Source organism: Bos grunniens, chromosome 29 (assembly GCF_055505025.1).
Source record: "Bos grunniens cultivar Pamir isolate PY7600 chromosome 29, Bosgru_T2T1.0, whole genome shotgun sequence".
NCBI lineage: Eukaryota > Metazoa > Chordata > Mammalia > Artiodactyla > Bovidae > Bos > Bos grunniens.
Genome location: NC_141193.1, coordinates 7,610,879 through 7,633,736, shown reverse-complemented (window position 1 = coordinate 7,633,736; position 22,858 = coordinate 7,610,879). Strand labels below are relative to the sequence as shown.

The following is a 22,858-nucleotide window of genomic DNA, read 5'->3' as shown; positions in this document are numbered from 1 at the left end:
CCCACCGAAGGAATGCAGGGTCATAACACGTCCTCAGTCCATCCACAGAAACAGATTCTTAGAGAGAAGGACGCAGCAGCGTGCCACCCTGGGCCTCAGCCCGTCAGTTCCCACACCCGCTCCTGTTCAGACGCCTGCCGTGCTGCCAGCTCCTGTTGGGATCTCGTCTCAGCATCGAGATGCAGACCTCAACCAAAGGGAACTCCTGGAGTTTCCACTCCAAGGTAGAAACTGCAAGCCACCAAGCACTAACACAAATGCTAAGCAGAAACCCAAGCAAGCCGCATGAGAGGGGGCGCCAGGGAGGGGCCGAGTGGCTGTGCCTCACAGAGAGGCGGCCGGCGCCAGGCCCTTTGGCTTCCTAAACTCTCGTCTCCTGTTTGCCCCCTGTCTGCTGCCTCCAGCGCCCTGCCCTTCGTTCATTCATTCACTCACATTCATGGGCATCCACTCTGGGGAGACAACCGTGGTTAAAGTCCAGTGTCGGGGTGAGGGGGTGGACATGAGTCAGATGACCATGGCACAGAGAGAACCATGGTCCAGAGTTTCTCCAAGGCAACCTGACATCAACTGGGGTTGACCCCATGGCTGAGAGCTGCAGAACAAAGGGAGATGGCCCGAGAAAGGAGAAGTCATGCAAGATACCTGCGCCTGGAGCCTGGGTGGGTGCAGGCCGGGTCCAGAGCAGAAGGAACCAAGCAGTGGCTTGGAGTTGGAGGCAAGCGGGGGCACTGCCCAGGGTCTGTGTCCACCGAAGCACGTGAGCAGGGGTGTGTGGCCATCAGCTCGGTGTTTTGCATCAGTCACTACGTGGGATGGAGAGTGGGCAGGGACCCGCTGGGATCCTCCACCGCCTTTGATGACTCACTCACCTATCCTCCCTTCCTACCCTGCCCCCTCGTATCAACCAAGTCATCACCCTGGACTGGCCTGACCCGTCCTTTTCCTTCCTCCCTGGCCCCCGTAGCCCATCTGTCACCAAATTCCAATCTTTCGACCTCATTGTCTCCAGCGCCGGCTTTTACACCACAGCTCAGACCCAAGTTCTGTCTCTCTTCTGAACCAACTGTCCCCAAAGTGGCCCCTGCCTCCAATCAGGCCTCTTGCCCCACCCTCGTCTCTGAATCGACCCTCCAAAGCATACTTCTCAGTCAGCTCATGGAAAAGGAAAGAAAGTTGGCCTGAAGACTATGAAAAATGGCCAACCTCATTTATCATAAGAGAAATGTAGGTTAAAACCATACCAAGGCTTCCCTGGTGTCTCAAATGGTAAAGAATCTTCCTGCTATGCAGGAGATCCAGATTCAATTCCTGGGTTGGGAAGACTCCCCTGGAAAAGGAAATGGCAACCCATTCCAGTATTCTGCCTGGAGAATTCCATAAACAGAGGAGCCTGGCGTGCTGCACTCCGTGGGGTCGCAAAGAGTCGGACACGACTGAGCGACAAACACCTTTGCTTTCACTTTTCAAGCTTCCCCTGTCTTTAGTTAGTGTTTGCCAATCACGGTGACAACAATAAAATAGATTGGGACTTCCCTGGTGGTTCCGCGGCTAAGACTCTGCGCTCCCAAAGCAGGGGGCCCAGATTCGATTCCTGGTCAGGGATTAGATTTCACAGGCCACAACTAAAGATCCTGAATGCTTCAACTAAGACCTGGCAAAGCCAAATAAATAAATAAATAGAATTTTTAAAAATAATCAAAAAGGCTGAGAACCTGGTACCAGTGAAGCTTGAGGAGAAACAGGCCATGTGGTCCATGTGGGGACTCTGGACCTGGTACATCCCCTGAGAAGGACAAGTGGACAGAGCTGATCAAATGACAGCTGCGAGCGTCCTGTGACACCCGTGTGCCACACGCCAAGTTGCTGCAGTCATGCCCAACTCTTTGTGACCCCATAGACTGTAGCCCCCCAGGCTCCTCTGTCAAGAACACTGGAATGGGTTGCCGTTTCCTCCTCCGGGGGATCTTCCAGACCCAGGGATCAAACCCACGGCTCTTACGTCTCCTGCATTAGCAGGGGGACTCTTTCTTTACCGCTAGCACCACTGGGAAGCACATGACTCTTGAGTTCTTATGAACTTATTCTGCAGCTGTGCTCACATGTGTGTAAAACAGCATCTATACAAGATGACCCACTGCAGCACTGCTTGTCACAGAAAGTCCTGGGGACAAGCTAAACGCCTGTCAGCTGAGACCATTATGAGCTGAAAGCCTGTGTCTGGAGCAGAGGAAGCAGAGGAGTAGCTTGAGACTGGAGAGGCCATAGTTTAGGTAAATTATGGGGCACCCCATGTGGAACACTATGCAGCTGTGAAAAAATTACACTGATGACATGTTCTATGAACGGATATGATGTGGTCATGAGTATAGTGTTAACTGAAAAAAGGGAGGTGCAGGACAATGTGAATAGTAGGGGTTTTAAAAAATGCAGCTTCCCACAGCCCCTGCAGATTCTCCCCCACCACCCCCGGCAATGCGGCCTCTCCTCTCCCCACTCCCACCATGGCCTGCTGTACTTTGGGGCTCTCCTTGTCTAAATATTGCCATTTGTGTAAAAAAGGGCTTCCCCTGTGGCTCAGCTGGTAAAGAATTCACCTGCAATGCAGGAGACCCTGATTTGATTCCTGGGTTGGGAAGATCCCCTGGAGAAGGGAAAGGCTACCCACTCCAGTATTCTGGCCTGGAGAATTCCATTGACTGTATAGTCCATGGGGTCTCAAAGAGTCAGACACAACTGAGCAACTTTCACTTGTATAAAAGAAGATGAGAGAGGCCTTGCTTGTGCAAAGAGTATCTCTAGAAGTGTTTACAAGAAACAGTACTGGTTGTCCGTGGGGAGGAGAACTGGTGCCTGGAAAACAAGAGTGAGAGGGAGACGTTCTGCCCCTTGTGATTTCTAAATTGTGAACCGAATGAAAGCGCTACCATGTCAAAAAAAAAAAAGTAATTTCAGTGAAAAAATGCAATTCTGGTCATATCGCACTTACACAGATCCTTGATTCCCACCCATTCAGCAGCTACCACGAGCTATTGTCTGTTTTTAATTATTCTCTTTTTGGCTGTGCTAGGTATTCGTTGCTACGAGCGGGCTTTCTCTAGCTGCAGCAAGCGTGGGCTACTCTTCGTTGCAGTGCGAGGGCTTCTCACTGCGGTGGCTTCTCTAGTTGCAGAGCACGGGCTCCAGGGCTCCAGGGTTCAGTTGTTGCTGAGTTGCTTGGTTGCTCTGCAGCATGTAGAATCTTCCCAGACCAGGGATCGAACCCGTGCCCACTGCCTTGGCAGGCAGATTCTTATCCACTGCACAACCAGGGAAGTCCTGCTTTTAACTATTCTTTAATAGGCAAGATTCTTGGTGGCAAGTGACAGAAACCCAATTCCAACTGCACTAAACAAAAGTCGTTAAGTTGTTGGTTCATATAATGGATGTCTGCCTCAGGCAAGACTGGATGCAGGAGCACAAGCCATGTCATTGAAAGTCATTCTCTTGGCTCTGTTTTTCTCTGTGCTGGCTTTATTCTCTGACAGGCTCTTCCCTCAGAGGGACAGAGCTGGCCGCCGGGAGTCCTGAGTTGACGTCTTGCCATCTGTCGCCGTATCAATCACAGGCTGAAGCTCATTGCTGATATATGGTGGTGAAAGTCGCTCAGTCATGTCCGACTCTTTAGACCCCATGGACTATACAGTTCATGGAATTCTCCAGGCCAGAATACTGGAGTGGATCGCCATGCCCTCCTCCAAGGGATTTTCCCAACCCAGGGATCAAACCCAGGTCTCCCGAATTGCCTGAAGATTCTTTACCAACTGAGCCACCAGGGAAGCCCTTGCTGATTTTTGCCTATCCCTAAACCATCCCCATCACTCAGATTGGATAGACCAGGGTCTCAGACCCACTTTTAGAGCTTGGCAGTGGGGTCAATCATACTAGAGACTCTGGAAAATTGATGGGTGGTCGCCAGAATAAGAAGGATGGGAGGTGGGCAAGGCAAATGGTGCCCTCTACCCTCTTGGTCTTTCCCCCTCTTCTATGCCATGGTCTGCTAGACATCTCTTGTTTCCTGATCACACCATGCATCTACTCGTACTCCTTCTGGCCTTTGCTTTTGTCCCTGCCTGCTCCCCTTGAAATATCTTTTCCATTCTCCAACTGGCAAATTCCTACTTATCCATTAATATCCTGCTCAAATATCACCTCTTCTTGAAGCCTTCCTGACTCTTCCACCTGCTTCCCCTCCACTAGCAGAACAAACCGGTCTTACTGCTGTTCTTTTTGGTTCTTCTCTCAACCCATTTCCTAGGTGGCATTAGTGGTAAACAGACTGCCTGCCAATGCAGGAGACTTAAGAGATGTGAGTTCAATCCCCGGGACGGGAAGATCCCCTGGAGGAGGGCGTGGCAACCCACCCCAGTATTCTTGCCTGGAAAACCCCATGAACAGAGGAGACTGGAGGGCTAGAGTCCACAGGGTCGCAAAGAATCAGACACGACTGAAGCGACTTATTAATAGTATGCATGCAATCCATTGTCACTGACTGGGCCTCATCCATGCCGCCCGGGAAGGAAAGAGATAAATCAGAGCTGGCCTCTGCTTTCAAGGATCTCCATTATGGTACAGAATTGGTTGTTTGTTTTACCCAGAGTTTCTGTTTTCTGAGGTCTGGAACTCAGCCTTGGCCATCTGTGTCTTCTCCAGTTGGCACAGCCCTAGGCACAAGGTAGATGCCAATGAGTTTTCAAAATGAATAATGACAAAGTGTCTCAAAAGGGTGGGAAGTGTTGAACACAACCTCTGCTAACTCTGTGTTGCCCTGACCAAAAGACGGCCATGTGGCTCGGAGGTTCCCAAGGAAGTGCCTGGACTGGTCCCTTCTAGGACAGGGCTGTCACGACTCTGGAAAGCCCCTTGGCCCTGGGCCTGGGACCAAAAATCCAGACCCACAGAGAAGTCCTCCAGTCAGGCCCTGCCACCCATTTCCCACGGAGGGGACCAAGGCAGAGGCAGGAGCTGGGGGAGTTCTGGGGGAGCTCTCATCTGGAGTCCCAGCCTCCGTCGGGTCAGAGTTCCCTAAAGGCGGGTGAGAAGCGAGGAGGACAGGGCTGGAGTTGGCAGGAGCCCAGGGGAGGAAGGAAACAAGAAACAATCAAGGAAAAATCCATCCCAGGCTGGGGGTTGGCTCAGGCCACAGGGCCCTGCAGGCTGACCTCAGGCCGCCACGGAGGAGGCTTCCTCGGGGCGGATGCAGCCTGTCCCACTCCCTGCCTCCCGTGGCAGGGGATGGGGGTGGGGGGAGCTTAGGCCCTTTCGGGGACCTTGTCTCCTCTCTCTGCTCCCTTGATGTCCCTTCCCCTGTGATGCCCTGTCCCCAGACCTGTCCCCAGACTCCTGGGCCCCCTCGTCCCACCTGCCTCCCTAGGTGCCCTGTGGGAGGGGCCGAGGAGAGCTGGCTCCAGCCTGGGAGTCTTACCCTCCGGCTCGGTTCCTCCATCATTCTCCCCAGATGACCTTGTAGAAGGGGGCCTCCAGCTCTATCCCCCAGGGCCCTCAGGGGCTGGGGCTGCTGACGCTGGTGCTTTCCAGGAAGAAGAGGCCGGGAGGGGAAGGAAGAGCTGAGTCAGTCCCTGTGTGGCGATTACAGGTCCTTGGGTGGGGGAAGCAGCTGTGGGGTTGAGGGGCAGGGTTATGGCGCCCGGGCCTAGCTCAGGATCAAGGCGAGGCTCCAGGCTGAGGGGAAGGGACTTGAATGACCCACTGGGGCATTTCTCCCTCCAGGCTTCCTCGCCTCTCGCCTCTCCTGAACGTCCCTCAGGGTCCTACCCCTTAGACCCTAGGCTGTCCGAGACACCTTCCGGCAAGACCAGTCCAGGCCCTGAACAGGAGGCACTTGGCCTGAGCGTCCACTGGGTCAGAAACACAGGACACCTTGATGCTCCGTTGGCCCAGGATCCCAGCCTCATCACCCGTACTCAGGCCTTTACACACAGCCTGAGACATTGCATAAAAAAAAAAAAAAAACCACATACACAATTCTAGTCAATGAAATCCTGTATTATAAATGCTCATTAACTGCAGGGCTACCATGGCAACACGGGGTGTGTCTGCAAGGATCCCGTCCATTCAGCAGAGCTGAGAGCAGCCAGCAGCAGGCTCCCCAGGGACTCCGCAGGCCCCAGCCAAGCCACACAGCTGCCTCTGTGAATGGGGAGAATGGACCGCCTACCTGAGCGCTTGCAAAGTGCAGAACCCAGTGCCAGGCACAGAGCAGGCCTTGGATGTGGGCTTTGCAGGGGCTGGAACTCCGGTTGATAACAAGGGGAGTAGGAACCGTCCAGGGAGCCAGCGCTGGGTGGAACAGTGTCACATCCAGGTGGGCTTAGAACAGCCCCAGAGCGCAGGTGGCTCTTCCTGTGGCTTTGGGCCCTGCTTGGGAGCCCTGACCACTCAGCCAGGCTGGGCAGATGACTGACTGCTGAGGGAAGGGCCCAGGATTGGGTCAGGCTTGGGGGACAAATCATCGCCCAAGTGCTCTGTCATCCCCAGGGCTTTCCAGTTGCCCTCCCCCATACACCAGAGGATGAGATGGCAGGATGGCATCACTGACTCGATGGACGTGAGTCTGGGTGAACTCTGGGAGTTGGTGATGGACAGGGAGGCCTGGAGTGTTGCGATTCATGGGGTCGCAAAGAGTCGGACAAGACTGAGCAACTGAACTGAACTAAACTGATACACCAGAACTTCTCCAGAGAGCTCTGGAGTTGCTTCCTGGCTTTGTGTGGCCTTGGATAAGGGTCTTTGCCTCTCCAAGCTTTCGTCCCTGTAATTTTGTTTTGTCACCAGCCCTGAATGGAGCTTCTGACCTTTCCCAAGTCTCTTCCCCCAACGGAGGATGCTCACTGATGGGCAGAGAGTGGGGGCTGCGTCTCAGCCTTATTCCCACAGGCTCAGGGGAGTCATTAACAGAGTCAGCTATTCATCATTAGACTCATTCCAAGTCAGGTGGCAAGGCCACCTGCCATCCCCCAAAGCTCCAGTTATAATGTTTCCATGAAATTCCTGCCTGCAGGGACTGTGTGTTCCCATCAACAAAACAAGCGCAAGTCCCTTATCTTGTTTGGGACTTATGGAACTCCACTTTTACAGGCAAGGAGGCTCAGAAAGGGATTGCCCTTTCTTTGTGGCCACAGAGCAAGTCAGCAGCACAGTCAGCTCAGAACCTGGGTCTGTGGCTCAGAGACAGTGCTCAGGGCTGGGCATCGAGCTGTCCCCCCAACCTGATTGCTTTGTAGGAATGAGGGGAGGGCAGGAGTGACAGTGGCTGGGTGGGAAGCTTAAGCGGGGAGGAGGACCCAGAGCCAGCAGGTCTTGCCCTTTCAGGCTAAGTAGATCACTGTCAGTGCCCCGAGTTTCAGTTTTCACTTCTATAAAGGGGGATAGTGATGCTGGCTCTGTCCATCTCACTGGCTCTCAGAGGATTTGAGGAGCTCAAGGGCAAAAGGCACTGGGCAAGGGGCACAGGCCGGCCTGGGTGAGTTGGTGGCTGACAAAGCCTGGGTGGTAGGAAGGGGGAGGGTACAATACTTACCCACCCACACCACAACTTGGCCTAGGGCCCCCTTCCTCCACTGTCCAGGTCTCAGCTTTCCTCTGAGCCACTAGGCCAGTCCTGGCAGAATCCACCTAACTGACGCTCCTTGGGGAGTTGAAGGAGCGGCCAGGAAGGCTCCAGATTAACAGTTGAAACTTCCCTGCATTTGTTTTCCATTGCTACCGTAGCAAATCGCCACCAACGTGGGGGCTTTGTTGTTGTTCAGTCGCTCAGTCCTGTCCAACTCTTTGGGACTCCATGGATTGCAGCATGCCAGCCTCCTTATCCTTCACCAACTCCCAGAGCTTGCTCAAACTCATATCCATTGAACTGCTGATGCCATCCAACCATCTCACCCTCTGTCATCCCCTTCTCCTGCCTTCAATCTTTCCCAGCATCAGGGTCTTTTTCATTGAATTGGCTCTTCGCATCAGGTAGCCAAAGTATTGGAGCTTTAGCTTCAGCATCAGTCCTTTCAATGAATATTCAGTACCAATTTCCTTTAGGATTGACTGGTTTGATCTCCTTGCAGTCCAAGGGACTCTCAAGAGTCTTCTCCAGCACCACAATACCAAAGCATCAGTTCTTTGGTGCTCAGCCTTTTTGTATTGTCCAGCTCTCACTTCCATAAGTTGGAGGCTTAAAACAACACAAATTTATAAACTTCCAGTCCCGTTGATGAGAGGTTCCAACATGGGTCTAAAATCAAGCTCAGTGGGCTGTGTTTCTTCTGGATGCTCGAGGGGACAACCCGCTTCCTTGTTTTTTTCCAGCTTCTAGAGGCTGCCTGTTTGTGGCCCCTTCCTCCATCTTCCTAAGCAGCCATACAGCGTTTCTGCATCATCACATCTCTTTTTCTGACACTCCAGTCTCCCTCTTCCACTTTAAGAACCATCAATCATTATTGTGCTGGACCCACCCAGATAATAAGGATAATCTCTCTGGTTTTTTGTTTTGTTTTTTAAAAGCACAACACAATTTTTAAAAATTCATTTATTTGTCTGTATTGGGTCTTACTTGCCTCACATGGGATATTTTGTTGCAGCACAAGGGCTCTCTAGCTGGGGGTGCACCGGCTTAGTTTCTCCGCTGCACGTGGGATCTTTAGTTCTCCACCCAGGGGTAGAACCCATGTCCCTTGCATTGCAGGGTGGCTTCTTAACCACTGGACCACCAGGGAAGTCCCAATCTCTCTGTTTTAAAGTCAGTTGATTCAGTTCAGTTCAGTTCAGTTCAGTCGATCAGTCCTGTCCGATTCTTTGCAACCCCATGAATCGCAGCACGCCAGGCCTCCCTGTCCATCACCAACTCCCGGAGTTCACCCAGACTCACGTCCATCGAGTCAGTGATGCCATCCAGCCATCTCATCCTCTGTCATCCCCTTCTCCTCCTGCCCCCAATCCCTCCCAGCATCAGGGTCTTTTCCAATGAGTCAACTCTTCGCACGAGGTGGCCAAAGTACTGGAGTTTCAGCTTTAGCATCATTCCTTCCAAAGAAATCCCAGGGCTGATCTCCTTCAGAATGGGCTGGTTGGATCTCCTTTCAGTTCAAGGAACTCTCAAGAATCTTCTCCAACACCACAGTTCAAAAGCATCAATTCTTCGGCGCTCAGCCTTCTTCACAGTCCAACTCTCACATGCATACATGACCACAGCAAAAAACATAGCCTTGACTAGACGGACCTTTGTTGGCAAAGTAATGTCTCTGCTTTTGAATATGCTATCTAGGTTGGTCATAACTTTCCTTCCAAGGAGTAAGCGTCTTTTAATTTCATGGCTGCAGTCACCATCTGCAGTGATTTTGGAGCCCCCCAAAATAAAGTCTGACACTGTTTCCCCATCTATTTCCCATGAAGTGATGGGACCGGATGCCATGATCTTTGTTTTCTGAATGTTGAGATTTAAGCCAAATTTTTCACTCTCCACTTTCACTTTCATCAAGAGGCTTTTTAGTTCCTCTTCATTTTCTGCCATAAGGGTGATGTCATCTGCATATCTGAGGTTATTGATATTTCTCCCGGCAATCTTGATTCCAGCTTGTGTTTCTTCCAGTCCAGCGTTTCTCATGATGTACTCTGCATATAAGTTAAATAAGCAGGGTGACAATATACAGCCTTGATGTACTCCTTTTCCTATTTGGAACCAGTCTGTTGTTCCATGTCCAGTTCTAACTGTTGCTTCCTGACAACAGTTAGAGAAACAAGGTTTCTCAAGAGGCAGGTCAGGTGGTCTGGTATTCCCATCTCTTGAAGAATTTTCCACAGTTTATTGTGATCCACACAGTCAAAGGCTTTGGCATAGTCAATAAAGCAGAAATAGATGTTTTTCTGGAACTCTCTTGCCTTTTCCATGATCCAGCAGATGTTGGCAATTTGATCTCTGGTTCCTCTTCCTTTTCTAAAACCAGCTTGAACATCTGGAAGTTCACGGTTCACATGATGCTGAAGCCTGGCTTGGAGAATTTTGAGCATTACTTTACTAGTGTGTGAGATGAGTGCAATTGTGCGGTAGTCTGAACATTCTTTGGCATTGCCTTTCTTTGGGATTGGAATGAAAACTGACCTTTTCCAGTCCTGTGGCCACTGTTGAGTTTTCCAGATTTGCTGGCATATTGAGTGCAGCACTTTCACAGCATCATCTTTCAGGATTTGAAATAGCTCAACTGGAATTCCATCACCTCCACTAGCTTTGTTCGTAGTGATGCTGGCAAACTTAATTGTTCTTTGCCATGTAACAAAACACATTCACAGGTTTCCCTTCTTTAGGGGGAGCCATTACTCTGCCTACTGGATTCTGCTTCTCCCCATCCTTCCCTCCCTCCTGGCTTAGGTGACCTTCGCCTCCACCCTCAGCATCCTCCCCTCCTTCAAGATGCCTTCCTGACCCCCTCTCCTCCCCTCCCACCTTTACAGTATGGAAGATTTTATCATCTTGGTCACATTGTACTGTCACAGCTGTCAGGTCCCCTTACCTCGTTACCATCCACTCTTTGCAGGATCTGCCTTTCAGTAAATGTTTCTTCTACTGAATGAATGAACCCACCAACCGACCAATCAATAAGCCTCCTGGTCACCGTCATCCGCAAGCCCCAGGACCTCACCCTGCCGCCGCTCAGGCCCCATCCAACGTTGTAAAGAGACTGAGTACCAGTCCCACCCCCGCCCCGGAAGCCACCTAGCCTGAAGATAAATACGGTAAATACGGGCGTGGCCTGGCCATTCATCCCGCGCACACCCTCAAAGCCCTCTTTTCTAGGGGACGGCAAAGTCCTGAAAGCTCTCGGAAGTCTGTAATATATTGACGTAAGCGCCTCCGAGGCCTCATTCATTTCCTCAGCAGTCACTCAATACTTTTATGCCCGTGCCCTCCAGGGAGGGAACCCTCCAGGGACGCTCCTCTTCTGAATTCTAAAGAATTCGGTCTTTCGGCTACCTCCCCGCTCGGCCTTCATAGAACCGAGAGTTTTGGCTCTGACGGACATAGCCGGAGTCCGCGGAGTCCAGCCCCATCACTCGACTCGGCCCAGCCCGCAGCGGCCCGAGTTCGGACAGAACCCCCGGTCCTGCGGCTGCTGGACCCCTCAGCTGCGCCTCGGAAGAGGGAGCCCAAGCGGGCCCGCGAGTGGGGCGAGGCTGTGGGTGTGGCCTAGATGGAGCGGCTCCGGCATTGGCTCTACGGGCAGGGGGCGGGGCCATAGGGGCCACAGTCTTCCCTGTAAGTTCGCAGCTCAGGTCTATCCCACAGCCGCGCGGTCCAGCTCCTGCGCTTTCGCCTCTCGCCGGTCAGCCGCCTAAACGCACGTCAAGGTGAGTTCAGGCACGAACTCTGCAGCCAGACCTCGGCTCCTGGGCGGGGGGTCCCTCGAGAGGTGCATCCTTAAGGCGCCTCATCCCCGATCGCTCCTCGGTCCCCAACTCATCTCTACGTAGGTCCTTTCTGCCATGAGATGCACGGCATTTCTCACCCGCGCTTCAGTCCCGGCGGCCACGCCCGCGTTCCCCTCAGCCTGCGGGGCGCCGCGCATCCCGAACCCGAATTCCCGGTCCAGTCCTCCATGCTGCGCTGGGCCCCCCGCCCCACCCCCGGGACCCAGGAGTGCCCTCCTGCCTTTCAGCGCCCTCGCCAGAACCCGGGGTCGTATTTTTAGTCGATGGTGAGGTGTCCTCCTATCTTTAGCCGTGGCCGCGAGTGTCCTGAAACGGATCTGGACTGGGTTGGGCTGCGCTCGGGTAGAGGGCGGGGAGGGGGTCGGCCCCGGAACCCGAGCTGGGGCTGAGTAGCAGGACCCGCCGGAGCCACGGGGCGGGGGCCGCACGCCCGAACTCTGGCCCTGCGCCGAGCGGACACTCGGACATCGCCTAGGCCGGAAAGCACAGGGGAGGCTCCTCCCTGAGCTTGGATACCCGGGCAGGGTCCCCGATCGCTCCCTCTTCCCCCGATTGTCTGGTTGTGAGCCCAGAATCCTCCAAGGGAAGAAGATCCTGCAGACAGTCCGCACCTGGTAAGCCAACTTGCGTGCCTCTGCTTGGGAAGCGCCCGCCTAGATCTGTAGATTCGCTGGAGACCCCGGTGCGTGCAGGACCCCTCCGGGACAAGGGCGGTAGAGGGAAAGCGCGCGCCACCTGGTGGCCACGGAACCGAGCGCCGCTCTGCACAGGGAAGTTGGGAGACCCCGCGGCCAGCGAGGGCGCCTGTACCGGCGGACCCCTCGGCCCAGGGGCTGTTATTTTTCGGTCTTGTCTGGAGCACTGTCCCCGGAGAACCAGAATGCTTGAGGAAGTCCCTATAGGTATTTGGTTGAATAAATGTCAAGGCTGACAGTGACCCGCTAACCCCCTCCTACATCCACACTCTGACTTCCAGGAACTCCCTGGTAATGGCCTTGTTGTCATCCCATTTCATGGATGAGGAAGGTGAGGCCCAGAGAGAAAAGATGTTTTCCAGGTAGCAGTGAGTTCAAGGTTAGGGGCCTGCCTTTGGATCACCCCTGGTGGGAAGTGGCCTAGTATTCCTTGTGAGGAGGGGGCTCTGCCTCCAAGAAGTCATTTTCTCTAAAGGAGGCCCCGGGCTCCTTCCAGAGCAGGCCCACAGAGCTGGAATGGCTCCTGTCTGCTCCTCCCAAAGCTGCAGGGTGCAGCCCAGCCCAGCCCCTAGAGCCTTGTCCTGATGGACAGCTCATTCTCATACATCTGGACACTTGCACGTTGAGACATGGAAGCAGCCAAGAGGTAGGACTTAAATGGAGGAGGCTTGGGGACCTGGCAACCCCAGCCCAGATGGATCCGTTTCCCTCTTGCTCCCCAGGCAGTGCACATATTATGGTATGGCCCATTGTATCAGAGACACTGGAACCCAGCTGGGTAGCAGTGCCCACTCTTCCTCTTACTAGCTGGGTGACCTGGGCAAAGTTGCTTGATGTCTCTGAGATTCAGCGTCTGCCTCTGTAAAGGCCAGTGATGACACTGTGTTGTGCCTCGGAGGTTAAAATGGAAACCATGCAAGGCTAGCTGGAGCCTGGGGTCTTGGTGTTGCCAAATCTGAATATTTGGGGCTTGATGGTTGCAGTTCCCAGCTCTCCCCTGGTGGTTGACACTGGCCCAACCCTTCCCCCCAGCCTCAGTTCTCCTCACATCTGGAATTGGGTGGATACATCTGGCTCAGAGCACGAGAGCTGTCAGGGACGCCGGATCTGTTGTGGAAACACTCAGGCTGTCTTGGCGCCCCTGTATGATGGAGGGCGGGGGGAGGGGGGAGGTCTGGCCCAAGTTCTGGGCAGATCCCACCAGTTGGCCTCCTTCTCCATGAGTGAAAAGGAAGGAAAACTATCCCAGGATTTCTCGCCTGCCAAGGGGACAGATAGGATATATGTCAGCATGCCTCCAGACCTGGCATGGTGGGCACAGATAAATGTCTTTTAGATAAATGAGTGATGGGAGTCCAGGACCTCAGAGCACGTCCTGCCTCCCTCCCCCTGCTCCAGCTCCTTCCAAGCTTAGCTGGAATTCTGCCACTGGAGAGTCATTCCTTTGTTTCCTGTTAAGCTGCAGGTGCTCTGGGAGGGGCAAGATGTCCGGTCTCTGGCTCAGCACCACTGACCCGAGCTGTCCCGTCCTGGGGTGGGGTTTCCTGAGTAAGGGCCTGGCTGGGGGGAGGACTGTAGTTGGGATTCTGCCTCTCCTGCATCCTCCTTCCTCCATCCTGCTCCCTCCTGCCAGCCCCCTCCTTCTTCTTTCACCCTGCTCCTGAGGCTGAATGCAGAGGGGACTTCCCTGGTGGTCCAGTGGCTAAGACTCTGTGCTCCCAATACAGGGATCCTGGGTTTGATCCCTGGTCAGGGAACTAAAAGATCCCATGTGCTCAAGTAAGAGTTTGCTTACTGCAACTAAAGACCCTAGTGCAACAACTAAGACCCGGCACAGTCAGATAAATAAATAAATATTAAAAAAAAAAAAAAAAAAGATGAAGAAGAAGAATGGGGCAGAGGAACTGGCAGAGGCTGCTTGACCCTTCCCCAGCGATTTCCCACCTGCTCAGCCCCTGTTGGCCCCAGGAGGGTGGGCTCACGTGGTCACCCACTGGGCGACCTTGGACAAGTTTCTTTGCCTTTCACGCTGATTCTACACACCAGGCCAGTCCCCTGCTGTGGGAACTAGACGGAGTGCTCGTTCCACTTCCTTTTTCTGTTAAACCTGTATGACATCCCTCCAGAGTGTATTTATTTTTTCCACCTTAAAAATATCTGTGTTTATTCTGACTACATGAATAATATTGCTCATAAATAATACATGCTTCTTATTAAGAATTTGAGCTTATAGAAGTATGAACAAGAAAGGGGAAGTCACCTGAAATTCTACCATCTTTAGAGAACTACCATCAACATTTGGCAACCATCCTTTCATACTTAGCTTATGTATATCATTTTTTAGTAATGAGACCAGATATTAAAGATAATTTTTTATTGAGGGCAACTTTTCCTCCCGTGTCACAGACCCCCACACTCCATCCCTGCCCCCCTGCCTCTAGGTAGCCCCTATGCCAACCTAGTGCCAGCCTTCTATATTATTTCCTGCTCCGATATAAGATATAATCCTATGCAGACCTGTATGTGTAGGTACACATACATGCATGTATGGGGAGTGGGGAGCGGAACTGCTTTCAGCAAATGGGATCTTCTAGACTACATTTTTGCATTTTTGCTTCTCTCATTTTGCAATGCCTATGGGAATCTCTCCAGAATGTCTGATAGCTCTAACTTTATTTATTTATTTGGCCATGTCATGTGGCTTGCAGGATCTTAGTTCCCCAACCAGGGACTGAACCTGGACCCACAGTAGTGACTGCAAGTCCTAACCACTGGACCACTATGAAATTCCGAGAGCTCTAATTTTAAATGGGAATGAAAGGAGAGCGGTTGCGATGATGAATGAGATGGGTTTGCAAAGAACGCAACAAAATCCCAGGCATGGAGCAGAGCCCCCACTCCCCAAGTATTTATATCCTCCACTCCCTCTTCTCCTTAGCTGCTGGGACAGAAAGGAGGGGCAGAAACTACAGTAGACTCAGTTTCTGCCCATAAGGAACTCCTAACCGGGAGGAAGAGAAAAGGGAAGCTCTGAGCAGGCATCTCCCTTCCAGGTGGGATGTGATTGGGCCAAACCGGTATACTTTCGGTTGGGTGGGCTGAACACCTGCTGTGCATCCAGTCCTGGGCCCAGCCCAGGTGGGTGAGACAGAGGTCACAAGACCTCCATCCTCGGTCAAGTCAGGAGCTGAGACAAATCTGAGACAAGTGCCCCCGTCTGCCCCCCACGCCCCCACCCCTGATGACGGCACTGGTCACGTCTCGGGCACAGTTGAGTGCAGATGATGAAGATGAACAGAGCTGTGGACTCAGAGCAGGAGACCAGAACCAGGGCTGTGTATGTGACTTCAGGCCTGTCACTCAGGGTCCCCACTCACAGAGGGAGGGGCTTGGCGCTTGGGATCCAGGCCTTGAGGCCGCAGTAAATCTGTGGAGGAACACAGGATCTTTCCAGGAGGGCTCCCCACAAGAGTTAGCCCCGCATGGGCTCCTGGGGCTCCTGAAGGCACCTGGAAACCAGACAGGTGCCTCGCTTTTGTCCTTCCATCTCTTACTCATATCCTTCGTGTTTCAGCTCCTCAGCCCGGACCGGAAAGAATCTCTCAAGGACAAGCCCGGAGAGTTGCTGCCTACCAGCTTTGCGCCTGCCTGCTTCCGGTTTTCAGAAGCGTTTTCAGCCTTCTTGGGAGAAAGTGATTTTGGCTGTCTCGGCCCTCTGACTTCGCTGATCGTTTCTTAGCCCTTTGGCAAGTGTTTGGTGTCTGGACACCTCGCTCTGGGTGTTTGTGGTGGACGGGGGTGAGAGGAGACAGCGGAGGGCGCGGTCCTGCGAGTGGCTGGTCCCGGTCCCCGGGGGTGAGGTCGCGATGTCCACCAAGGTGCCCATCTATCTGAAGCGCGGCAGCCGCAAGGGCAAGAAGGAGAAGCTGCGGGACCTGCTGTCCTCGGACATGATCAGCCCGCCGCTGGGGGACTTCCGCCACACCATCCACATCGGCAGTGGAGGTGGCAACGACACGTTCGGTGACATCTCCTTCCTGCAGGGCAAGTTCCACCTCCTGCCGGGGACGGCGGTGGACGAGACCCAGGAGGACAGCGGCTTCGAGATGCCCTTCCAGTTCACACGCACGGCCACGCTGTGCGGGCGGGAGCTCCCGGACGGGCCGTCCCCTCTGCTCAAGAATGCCATCTCCCTGCCGGTCATCGGCGGGCCCCAGGCTCTCACCCTACCCGCCGCCCAGGCCCCCCCCAAACCCCCTCGCCTGCACCTGGAGACCCCGCAGGCCTCCCCGCAGGAGGCGGGGACTGTGGATGTGTGGAGGATCCCAGAGGCTGGCGCCGCCCACAGTGAGCTGACCACCGAGTCCGGGGCGGAGGAGCCCTTCCTGTCCCACGCCAGCTCCCTGCTGTCCCTGCACGTGGACCTGGGGCCTTCCATCCTGGACGACGTCCTCCAGATCATGGACCAAGACCTGGGCCACCTGCAGATCCCCACATAGGACCCGAGGGCGGCTAGTGGGGTGAATGCCACCGAGGCAGGGGGTGGACACCAACCCTGGTCTAGGACTCGGGGTCCCTGGGTCCCACCTGTGTGGTTGTTGGCCAGCGATTTCTCACTTTGAGCCTTTGTCTCCCTCCCTCCCACCCTCTCCACATGGACAGAGTGGCCTCTTTGCTTCCGCCTAAGCCCCACAAGGACACATGCCGACGTCAGCCCAAAGCGCCCCTGTGTGTCTCGGGCCACCTGGACCCCCACTGCCAAATGTTCCTCAGATCCCTCAGACGAAGGCTCTGCTGAAATGGACTCCACATTTCACCTGCCTCTAACTCAGCCTCGATGACACCCTGATGGGAGGGGGGCCAGGGAAGAGGCGGGGCACAGCCAACTGGACCTCTGGCTCCATGCTGTGGATTGGGAACCTGGCATCAGTGACCGGTGTCCCTCCACCCCACCCCTCCCACATGATCAGGGGATTCAAGTTGCAATAAAACTTGCTGCTGCTAGTACTTGTGTTCCCGGTACTCTGTTCCGGGCCCCTCCTCAAGACAGGCCAGGCTCTGGGAGCTTCGGGCTAACTCACTCCAGCCCCAGAGGGCTTTATATGGTGGGATGGGGTGCAGGAAAGGCCTGCCTTCTGGAAGAAACTGTACGGTATTCTGAGCCCATAGTGAGAATGAAGCCCATAGTGAGAATGAGCCCATAGTGAGAATGAAGCCCATAGTGAGAATGGCACTAACCAAGTGCCAACTGGGGATATTCTGACATTGACTGGGGTGTCTGATGAGAGGTAGCTGGAGTAGGCCAGGCACTGGGCCTGGGAGACTGAGGTCTAGCAAGAGAGGCCCAAGAGCCAAGGAATAACCACAGGCCTAGTGCAAGGGACCAACAGCTTCTCTGGCGTCAGGGGACTGAGGGAGCATGCAGAAGGGCAGGCTAGACCTGGCGCTGGGAGGGATCCGACTGTGTTCCTCAGTGGACCCATCTCATCAGTGCTGCTTGTTGGTCTACAGCGCATCACATGTGCTCCAGGTGCTGGGACGTGACCCCCTGATCTCCTGGAGCTCGCAGTCTAGTGGGGGGAAGGATAGCAAATCTGTAATCAAGTGCATTTTCAACCGTGTTGAACACCGTGAAGAAGACACCAAAATCATGAATGCCTGGGGCAGGGTGGGGTGGTGTCAAGATTCTGAGCCAAGCCTGAGGGCAGACGGGCTTATGCTCATTCTTGAACAAACACGCTGAGGCACCTGAGTGAATGAGAGAGGATCCAAAGCTTGGCCAAAAGGGCCTAGGTCTCTGAGTCCAACCTAGCCTTGTTGAGAGTCAGTTTTCCCATCTCTAAAATGGGAATCAGCGACACCTGCCTTGCAGGGTTGCTGAGAAAATCAGGGATAACATTTCTTTATTTGCAGATAGAAGGTATTCAAACATGGTTATGAAGGAGAGATATGTGGTCAGACTCAGGTTTTAGAAGGGTCACTACAGAGGCCAAGGGGGAGATAGATCACAGATTAGAGAGGAAAAAGCTGTTGCAGGAAGAGAATTGGCCCCAAGTGGGGACTGAGAGAGAGGGTGGGGCTTGATGTCTGGAGGCGCGTGCTGGCCTCAGTGACCCCTGCTCTTCCACTCTCTGCTGGTTCTTTTCCATCCTTTTGACCCTACAAATCTGACTCCCACCTCACCTCCAGCCTTTCCTATTTCTAGGCCAAGATTTCATACTAGAGGCAGAGGCAGAATTGGAGCAGGGGACATTTTTCTTGGCCATACTACCTTTTTATTTTTCAGTGATTTTTTAAAAACTGATAAAATATATATAATGTGAAATTTACCATTTCAATCATTTTTAAGCATATGGTTAAGTGGCATTAAATACATTCACATTATTCTGCAACCATCACCACTATCCATTTCCAGAACTTTCTCCATCTTCCCAAAGTGAAACTCCATACCCACTAAACACTGACTCCCATCCCCCAACCCCAGCCACTGGCAGCCACCTTTCTACTTTGTCTCCATGACTTTGACTTCTCTAGGGGCCTGACACAAGTGGAATCACATGTTATTTGTCTTTTGTGTGATTGCCTTATTTCACTTAGCATGACAACTTCAAGGTTTATCCATGCGGTAGCAGGCACTGAAATTTCATTCTTTTAAAAGGCTGAATAATATTCCATTGGGCTTTCCACATAGCACTAGTGGTAAAGAACCCACATGCCAATGCAAGAGAAGAAACACAGATTCAACCTCTGGGTCAGGAAGATCTCCTGGAGAGGGAAATGGCTACCCACTCCAGTATTCTTGCCTGGGAAATCTCATGGACAGAGGAGCCTGGTGGGCTACAGTCCATAGGGTCATAAAGAGTCAGACACAACTTAGTGACTTAGCACCCAATATTCCATTGTCTGTATATTCCACGTTTTGTTTATCCAGTCATCCAATCAATGGACACCTGGTTTGCTTCTGCTGCTGCTAAGTCACTTCAGTTGTGTCCGACTCTGTCCGACGCCATAAACGGCAGCCCACCAGGCTCCCCCGTCCCTGGGATTCTCCAGGCAAGAACGCTGGAGTGGGTTGCCATTTCCTTCTCCAATGCATGAAAGTGAAGTCGCTCAGTCGTGTCTGACTCTTCGAGACCCCATGGACTGCAGCCCGCCAGGCTCCTCTGTCCATGGAAGTTTCCAGGCAAGAGTACTGGGTTGCTTCTACCCTTTGGCAATTGTGAATAATGCTGTTATGAGCATGGGTGTACATATATCTGAGTCTCTGCTTTCACTTCTTTGGGATGTGTTCGGAAGTGAGATTGCTGAATCCTATTATCATTCTATATTTAATTTCTTAAGGAAGAGCCATTTTCCATTGGAGCTGCACCATTTTACATACCCACCTCCAAACTTTTTGTTTTTAATCAGAAATTTTGGCCATCATTTAGAGAATAGGAGTTGCAGTATCTGTAGTGGGATTTTGAACCCAGGTCTGTGAGGCCCCAAAGCCCGTACATGATTGCAACCCTCTCCTCCCACTGGGGTTCAGCTTCAGACCCTGGTAATGTATGAAGGCAAAGGGTGGGGAGCTGAAGGCCAGCACCGTCTTGCCTGCAGGCTCCCCCTCAGTTCTTGGGTGACTTGGCCCCATCTGCCCAGGAGGGGAAGACAGGAAACACGACACTTTCCTTATAGCTTCACCCAGCCAGAAAACAGCACGTCACCTCAGACCTGAGATGAGGATAAAGTGGCCATGGAAGGCGGACCTTCTTGTCCTGGGTCCCTGGAACTGCTCCCTACCTAGCAGGCACATTCAAAGGACTCTGGGAACCCGCTCGGGGCTACCATGCCTGGGTGGAGAAAGGGAACTGGATGGGGAAACTGAAGCATCGGATTATCTAAACTTGGGACTAAGGTGGACAGAAGTGGAGTGAAGGACCTTCCCCCTTCAGTTTGAATAGAGCTGTACATACTCCCTACAGATACCACTCCCACAAAGGAATCCCCCTATATAGGAAGTGAAGTTGTTGGATGGCCAAAAAAAAAAAAAAATCCCACAGGAATTTCCTGGTTTCCCAGTGGTTAGGACTAGTGATTTCACTGCTGTGGGCCTGGGTTCAATCCCTGGTTGAGGAACTAAGATCCTGCAAGCTATGTGGTATGGCCAAAAAAAAAAGCAAATATCCCCACAGTCCACTGTTTTAAATGCCTGACATCCATGCACTTCTTTATTGGAGTATTTACTCTTAAAAATATTACATATATTATTTTCTATAACCTGTATATATCACCTCTGGTATAATGTCTGTCCCTGTCAAAAACACACCCACTTGGGACTTCTCTGGTGGTCCAGTGACTAAGACTCTGTGCTTCCGGTGCAAGGGGCTCGGGTTCGATCCCTGGTGGGGAATCGGATCCCACGTGCCACAACTAAGGGTCTGCATGCTGCAACTAAAGATCCCATGCGGTAACTAAGACCTAGGACAGCCAAATAAATACTAACTCATTAATTATTATAATAACAATTTAAAAAATGCATTCACTCATTTCCCAAAGGGAGACAACTCAAAACCTTGTAAAGGATCACATCCACTTCCGAGTCCAGGATGTCGAGATGATGCCCATTACCCCTGCAGTTCTTTACCAGCTCATCTCAATAGTTTGCAAACTATAAACTACACTGTACAGTTAATCACCACTGTGTACAACAGTGGAGAAAAACAGAGAAGCGTGGGAGAATTAAAATATATTTAAAATTATACTTGACACAGCAAGAAAAGAAATATATGTAGAAGCTATAGACTTTTCTACAACAAAGCTGTAGCTGGTATGAATAACCTCCCTTCTTTGCTACACGGCTCCTGTTCGCTTTCCCTCCAGCCTGCATTTTGCCTGTTCAGGGTTCTTCACCAGGTTGACACATTCCAGACCTACTTTTTTCAAGAATCTGAGCACTTGGTGGATCTCCCTGTAGAGAACTGATATTTCCCCCAAACTTTTTATTTTGAAACATTTCAAACCTACAGAAATACTGAAAGTATAGTAGAAGGGGGCGACAGAGGATGAGACAGTTGGATGGCATCACCGAATCAATGGATATGAGTTTGAGCAAATTCTGAGAGATAGTAAAGGACAGGGAAGCCTGGCGTGCTGCAGTCCATGGAGTCACAAAGAGCTGGACGTGGCGTAGCCACTGAACAGCAGCAACAATGTACACCCACATATCTGCATCTAGATCTGCCAATTATTACCGTTTTTCCTAATTTGCTTTCTCTCTTGAATATAAAAACTTTTTTCCTGACCTTTTGAAAGTACGTTACAGATGTCACAACTTGTCAGTATTTTTTCTGTTAAGTCTTTCTTTAGCTTTCTTGGGCTTTCTTTGCCATCTTCAATGTGTGAGTTGGTGTATTTCATCACTTTTGGGAAATTATTGATCATTTTCTCTTTAAATATTGCCTTTACACCTTTTCTTTCTCTTCACCCTCTGAGATTCCAATTAAATATATCTCAGATCTCTATATTTATCCTGTTTCTACCCTAATTCTGTATTTCCTGTCCATATGTCTTCCATGCTGTATTAAGGACAAGATAATATCTTCCTGCATATCATACAGTTCAGTGGTCCCCAACCTCTGGAATCTAATGCCTAATGATCTGAGGTGGAGCTGATGCAAGAATAATAAAGTGCATAATAAATGTAATACACTTGAATCATCCTGAAACCATCCCACCCTCCTCCAGTCCATGGAAAACTTGCCTTCCACGAAATGGGTCTTTGGTAACAAAATGGTTGGGGACCACTCTGGTAGCACACTCATTCTGTCTTCAGCTGTGTCTAATTTTCTTTTTAACCAATCTATCGTGTTCTTAATTTCTGTTATTGTATTTTTCAGTTGGAGGAGTTCGATGTGATTCTTTAAAAATTCTGTTGTGACACTTAACAGAAACTTGTCACCTGCAGATGTTTTTACACTTGTCTTTATCTTCTTTAAACTCAGTAAGCAGTGTTCTTTTATGGTCGGTATCAGATAATTGCAGCATCTGTAATCTCTGTAGGTCAATTTGTGCTTTCTATTGGGTGCAGTCAGTTCTTATGCAAGGTTTCTCGTTTTTTTTCTGTGCCTGGTTGTCTTTGACTAAGTGCTGGATATTGTATATGAAAAAGTACTTTTAAGACATAATTTAAGGCCTTGGATGACAGTACATTCTTTCAAAAAGGATATTTCTTCGTCCCAAACATGCTCACTTCTACTAGGTGAACAGAGGCATTATAAGGATCAGTTCAGTTCAGTCACTCAGTCGTGTCTGACTCTTTTGCAACCCCATGAATCGCAGCACGCCAGGCCTCCCTGCTAAGTCACTTCAGTCATGTCCGACTCTGTGTGACCCCATAGACGTCAGCCCACGAGGCTCCCCCATCCCTGGGATTCTCCAGGCAAGAACACTGGAGTGGGTTGCCATTTCCTTCTCCAATGCAGGAAAGTGAAAAGTGAGAGTGAAGTCGCTCAGTCGTGTCCGACTCTTAGCGACCCCATGGACTGCAGCCCACCATGCAATCCCCTTCGTTCATGGGATTTTCCAGGCAAGAGTACTGGAGTGGGTTGCCATTGCCTTCTCCATGTTCATCGTCAATTCCCGGAGTTCACTCAGACTCATGTCCATCGAGTTGGTGATGCCATCCAGCCATCTCATCCTTTGTCATACCCTTC

At 51.8% G+C, this 22,858-nt stretch overlaps 1 protein-coding gene and 1 long non-coding RNA gene across 5 annotated transcripts; one reads left to right on the top strand and one right to left on the bottom strand.

Moving 5' to 3' along the window:
• Nucleotides 1–3,032: 3,032 nt before the first annotated feature.
• LOC147341898 (uncharacterized) lies at nucleotides 3,033–6,244 on the bottom strand. Its single transcript, XR_015157959.1, has 2 exons — nucleotides 5,465–6,244; nucleotides 3,033–4,703 (listed from the first exon to the last, which is right to left on the bottom strand). It is a non-coding gene; the product is annotated as an uncharacterized LOC147341898 (long non-coding RNA).
• A 5,073-nt stretch (nucleotides 6,245–11,317) lies between these two features.
• Nucleotides 11,318–17,168, top strand: CDC42EP2 (CDC42 effector protein 2). Of its 4 annotated transcripts, XM_086384916.1 has the most exons (4): nucleotides 11,318–11,388; nucleotides 11,512–11,735; nucleotides 15,739–15,910; nucleotides 16,208–17,168. In XM_086384916.1, exon 4 carries the CDS (start codon nucleotides 16,271–16,273, stop codon nucleotides 16,661–16,663), a length of 393 nt encoding a protein of 130 aa, XP_086241042.1. In that variant the 5' UTR covers nucleotides 11,318–11,388; nucleotides 11,512–11,735; nucleotides 15,739–15,910; nucleotides 16,208–16,270; the 3' UTR covers nucleotides 16,664–17,168. The 4 variants fall into 4 exon arrangements, with proteins under 4 accessions (XP_086241042.1, XP_086241041.1, XP_086241039.1 ...); XM_086384915.1 differs by lacking the exon at nucleotides 11,512–11,735; XM_086384913.1 differs by lacking the exon at nucleotides 11,512–11,735 and having other exon boundaries at nucleotides 15,739–17,168.
• Nucleotides 17,169–22,858: the final 5,690 nt, after the last annotated feature.

Bases quoted from the DNA above. Each gene is read 5' to 3' on its own strand.
- CDC42EP2 (XM_086384913.1), top strand. From the start codon at position 16,031: ATGTCCACCAAGGTGCCCATCTATCTGAAGCGCGGCAGCCGCAAGGGC.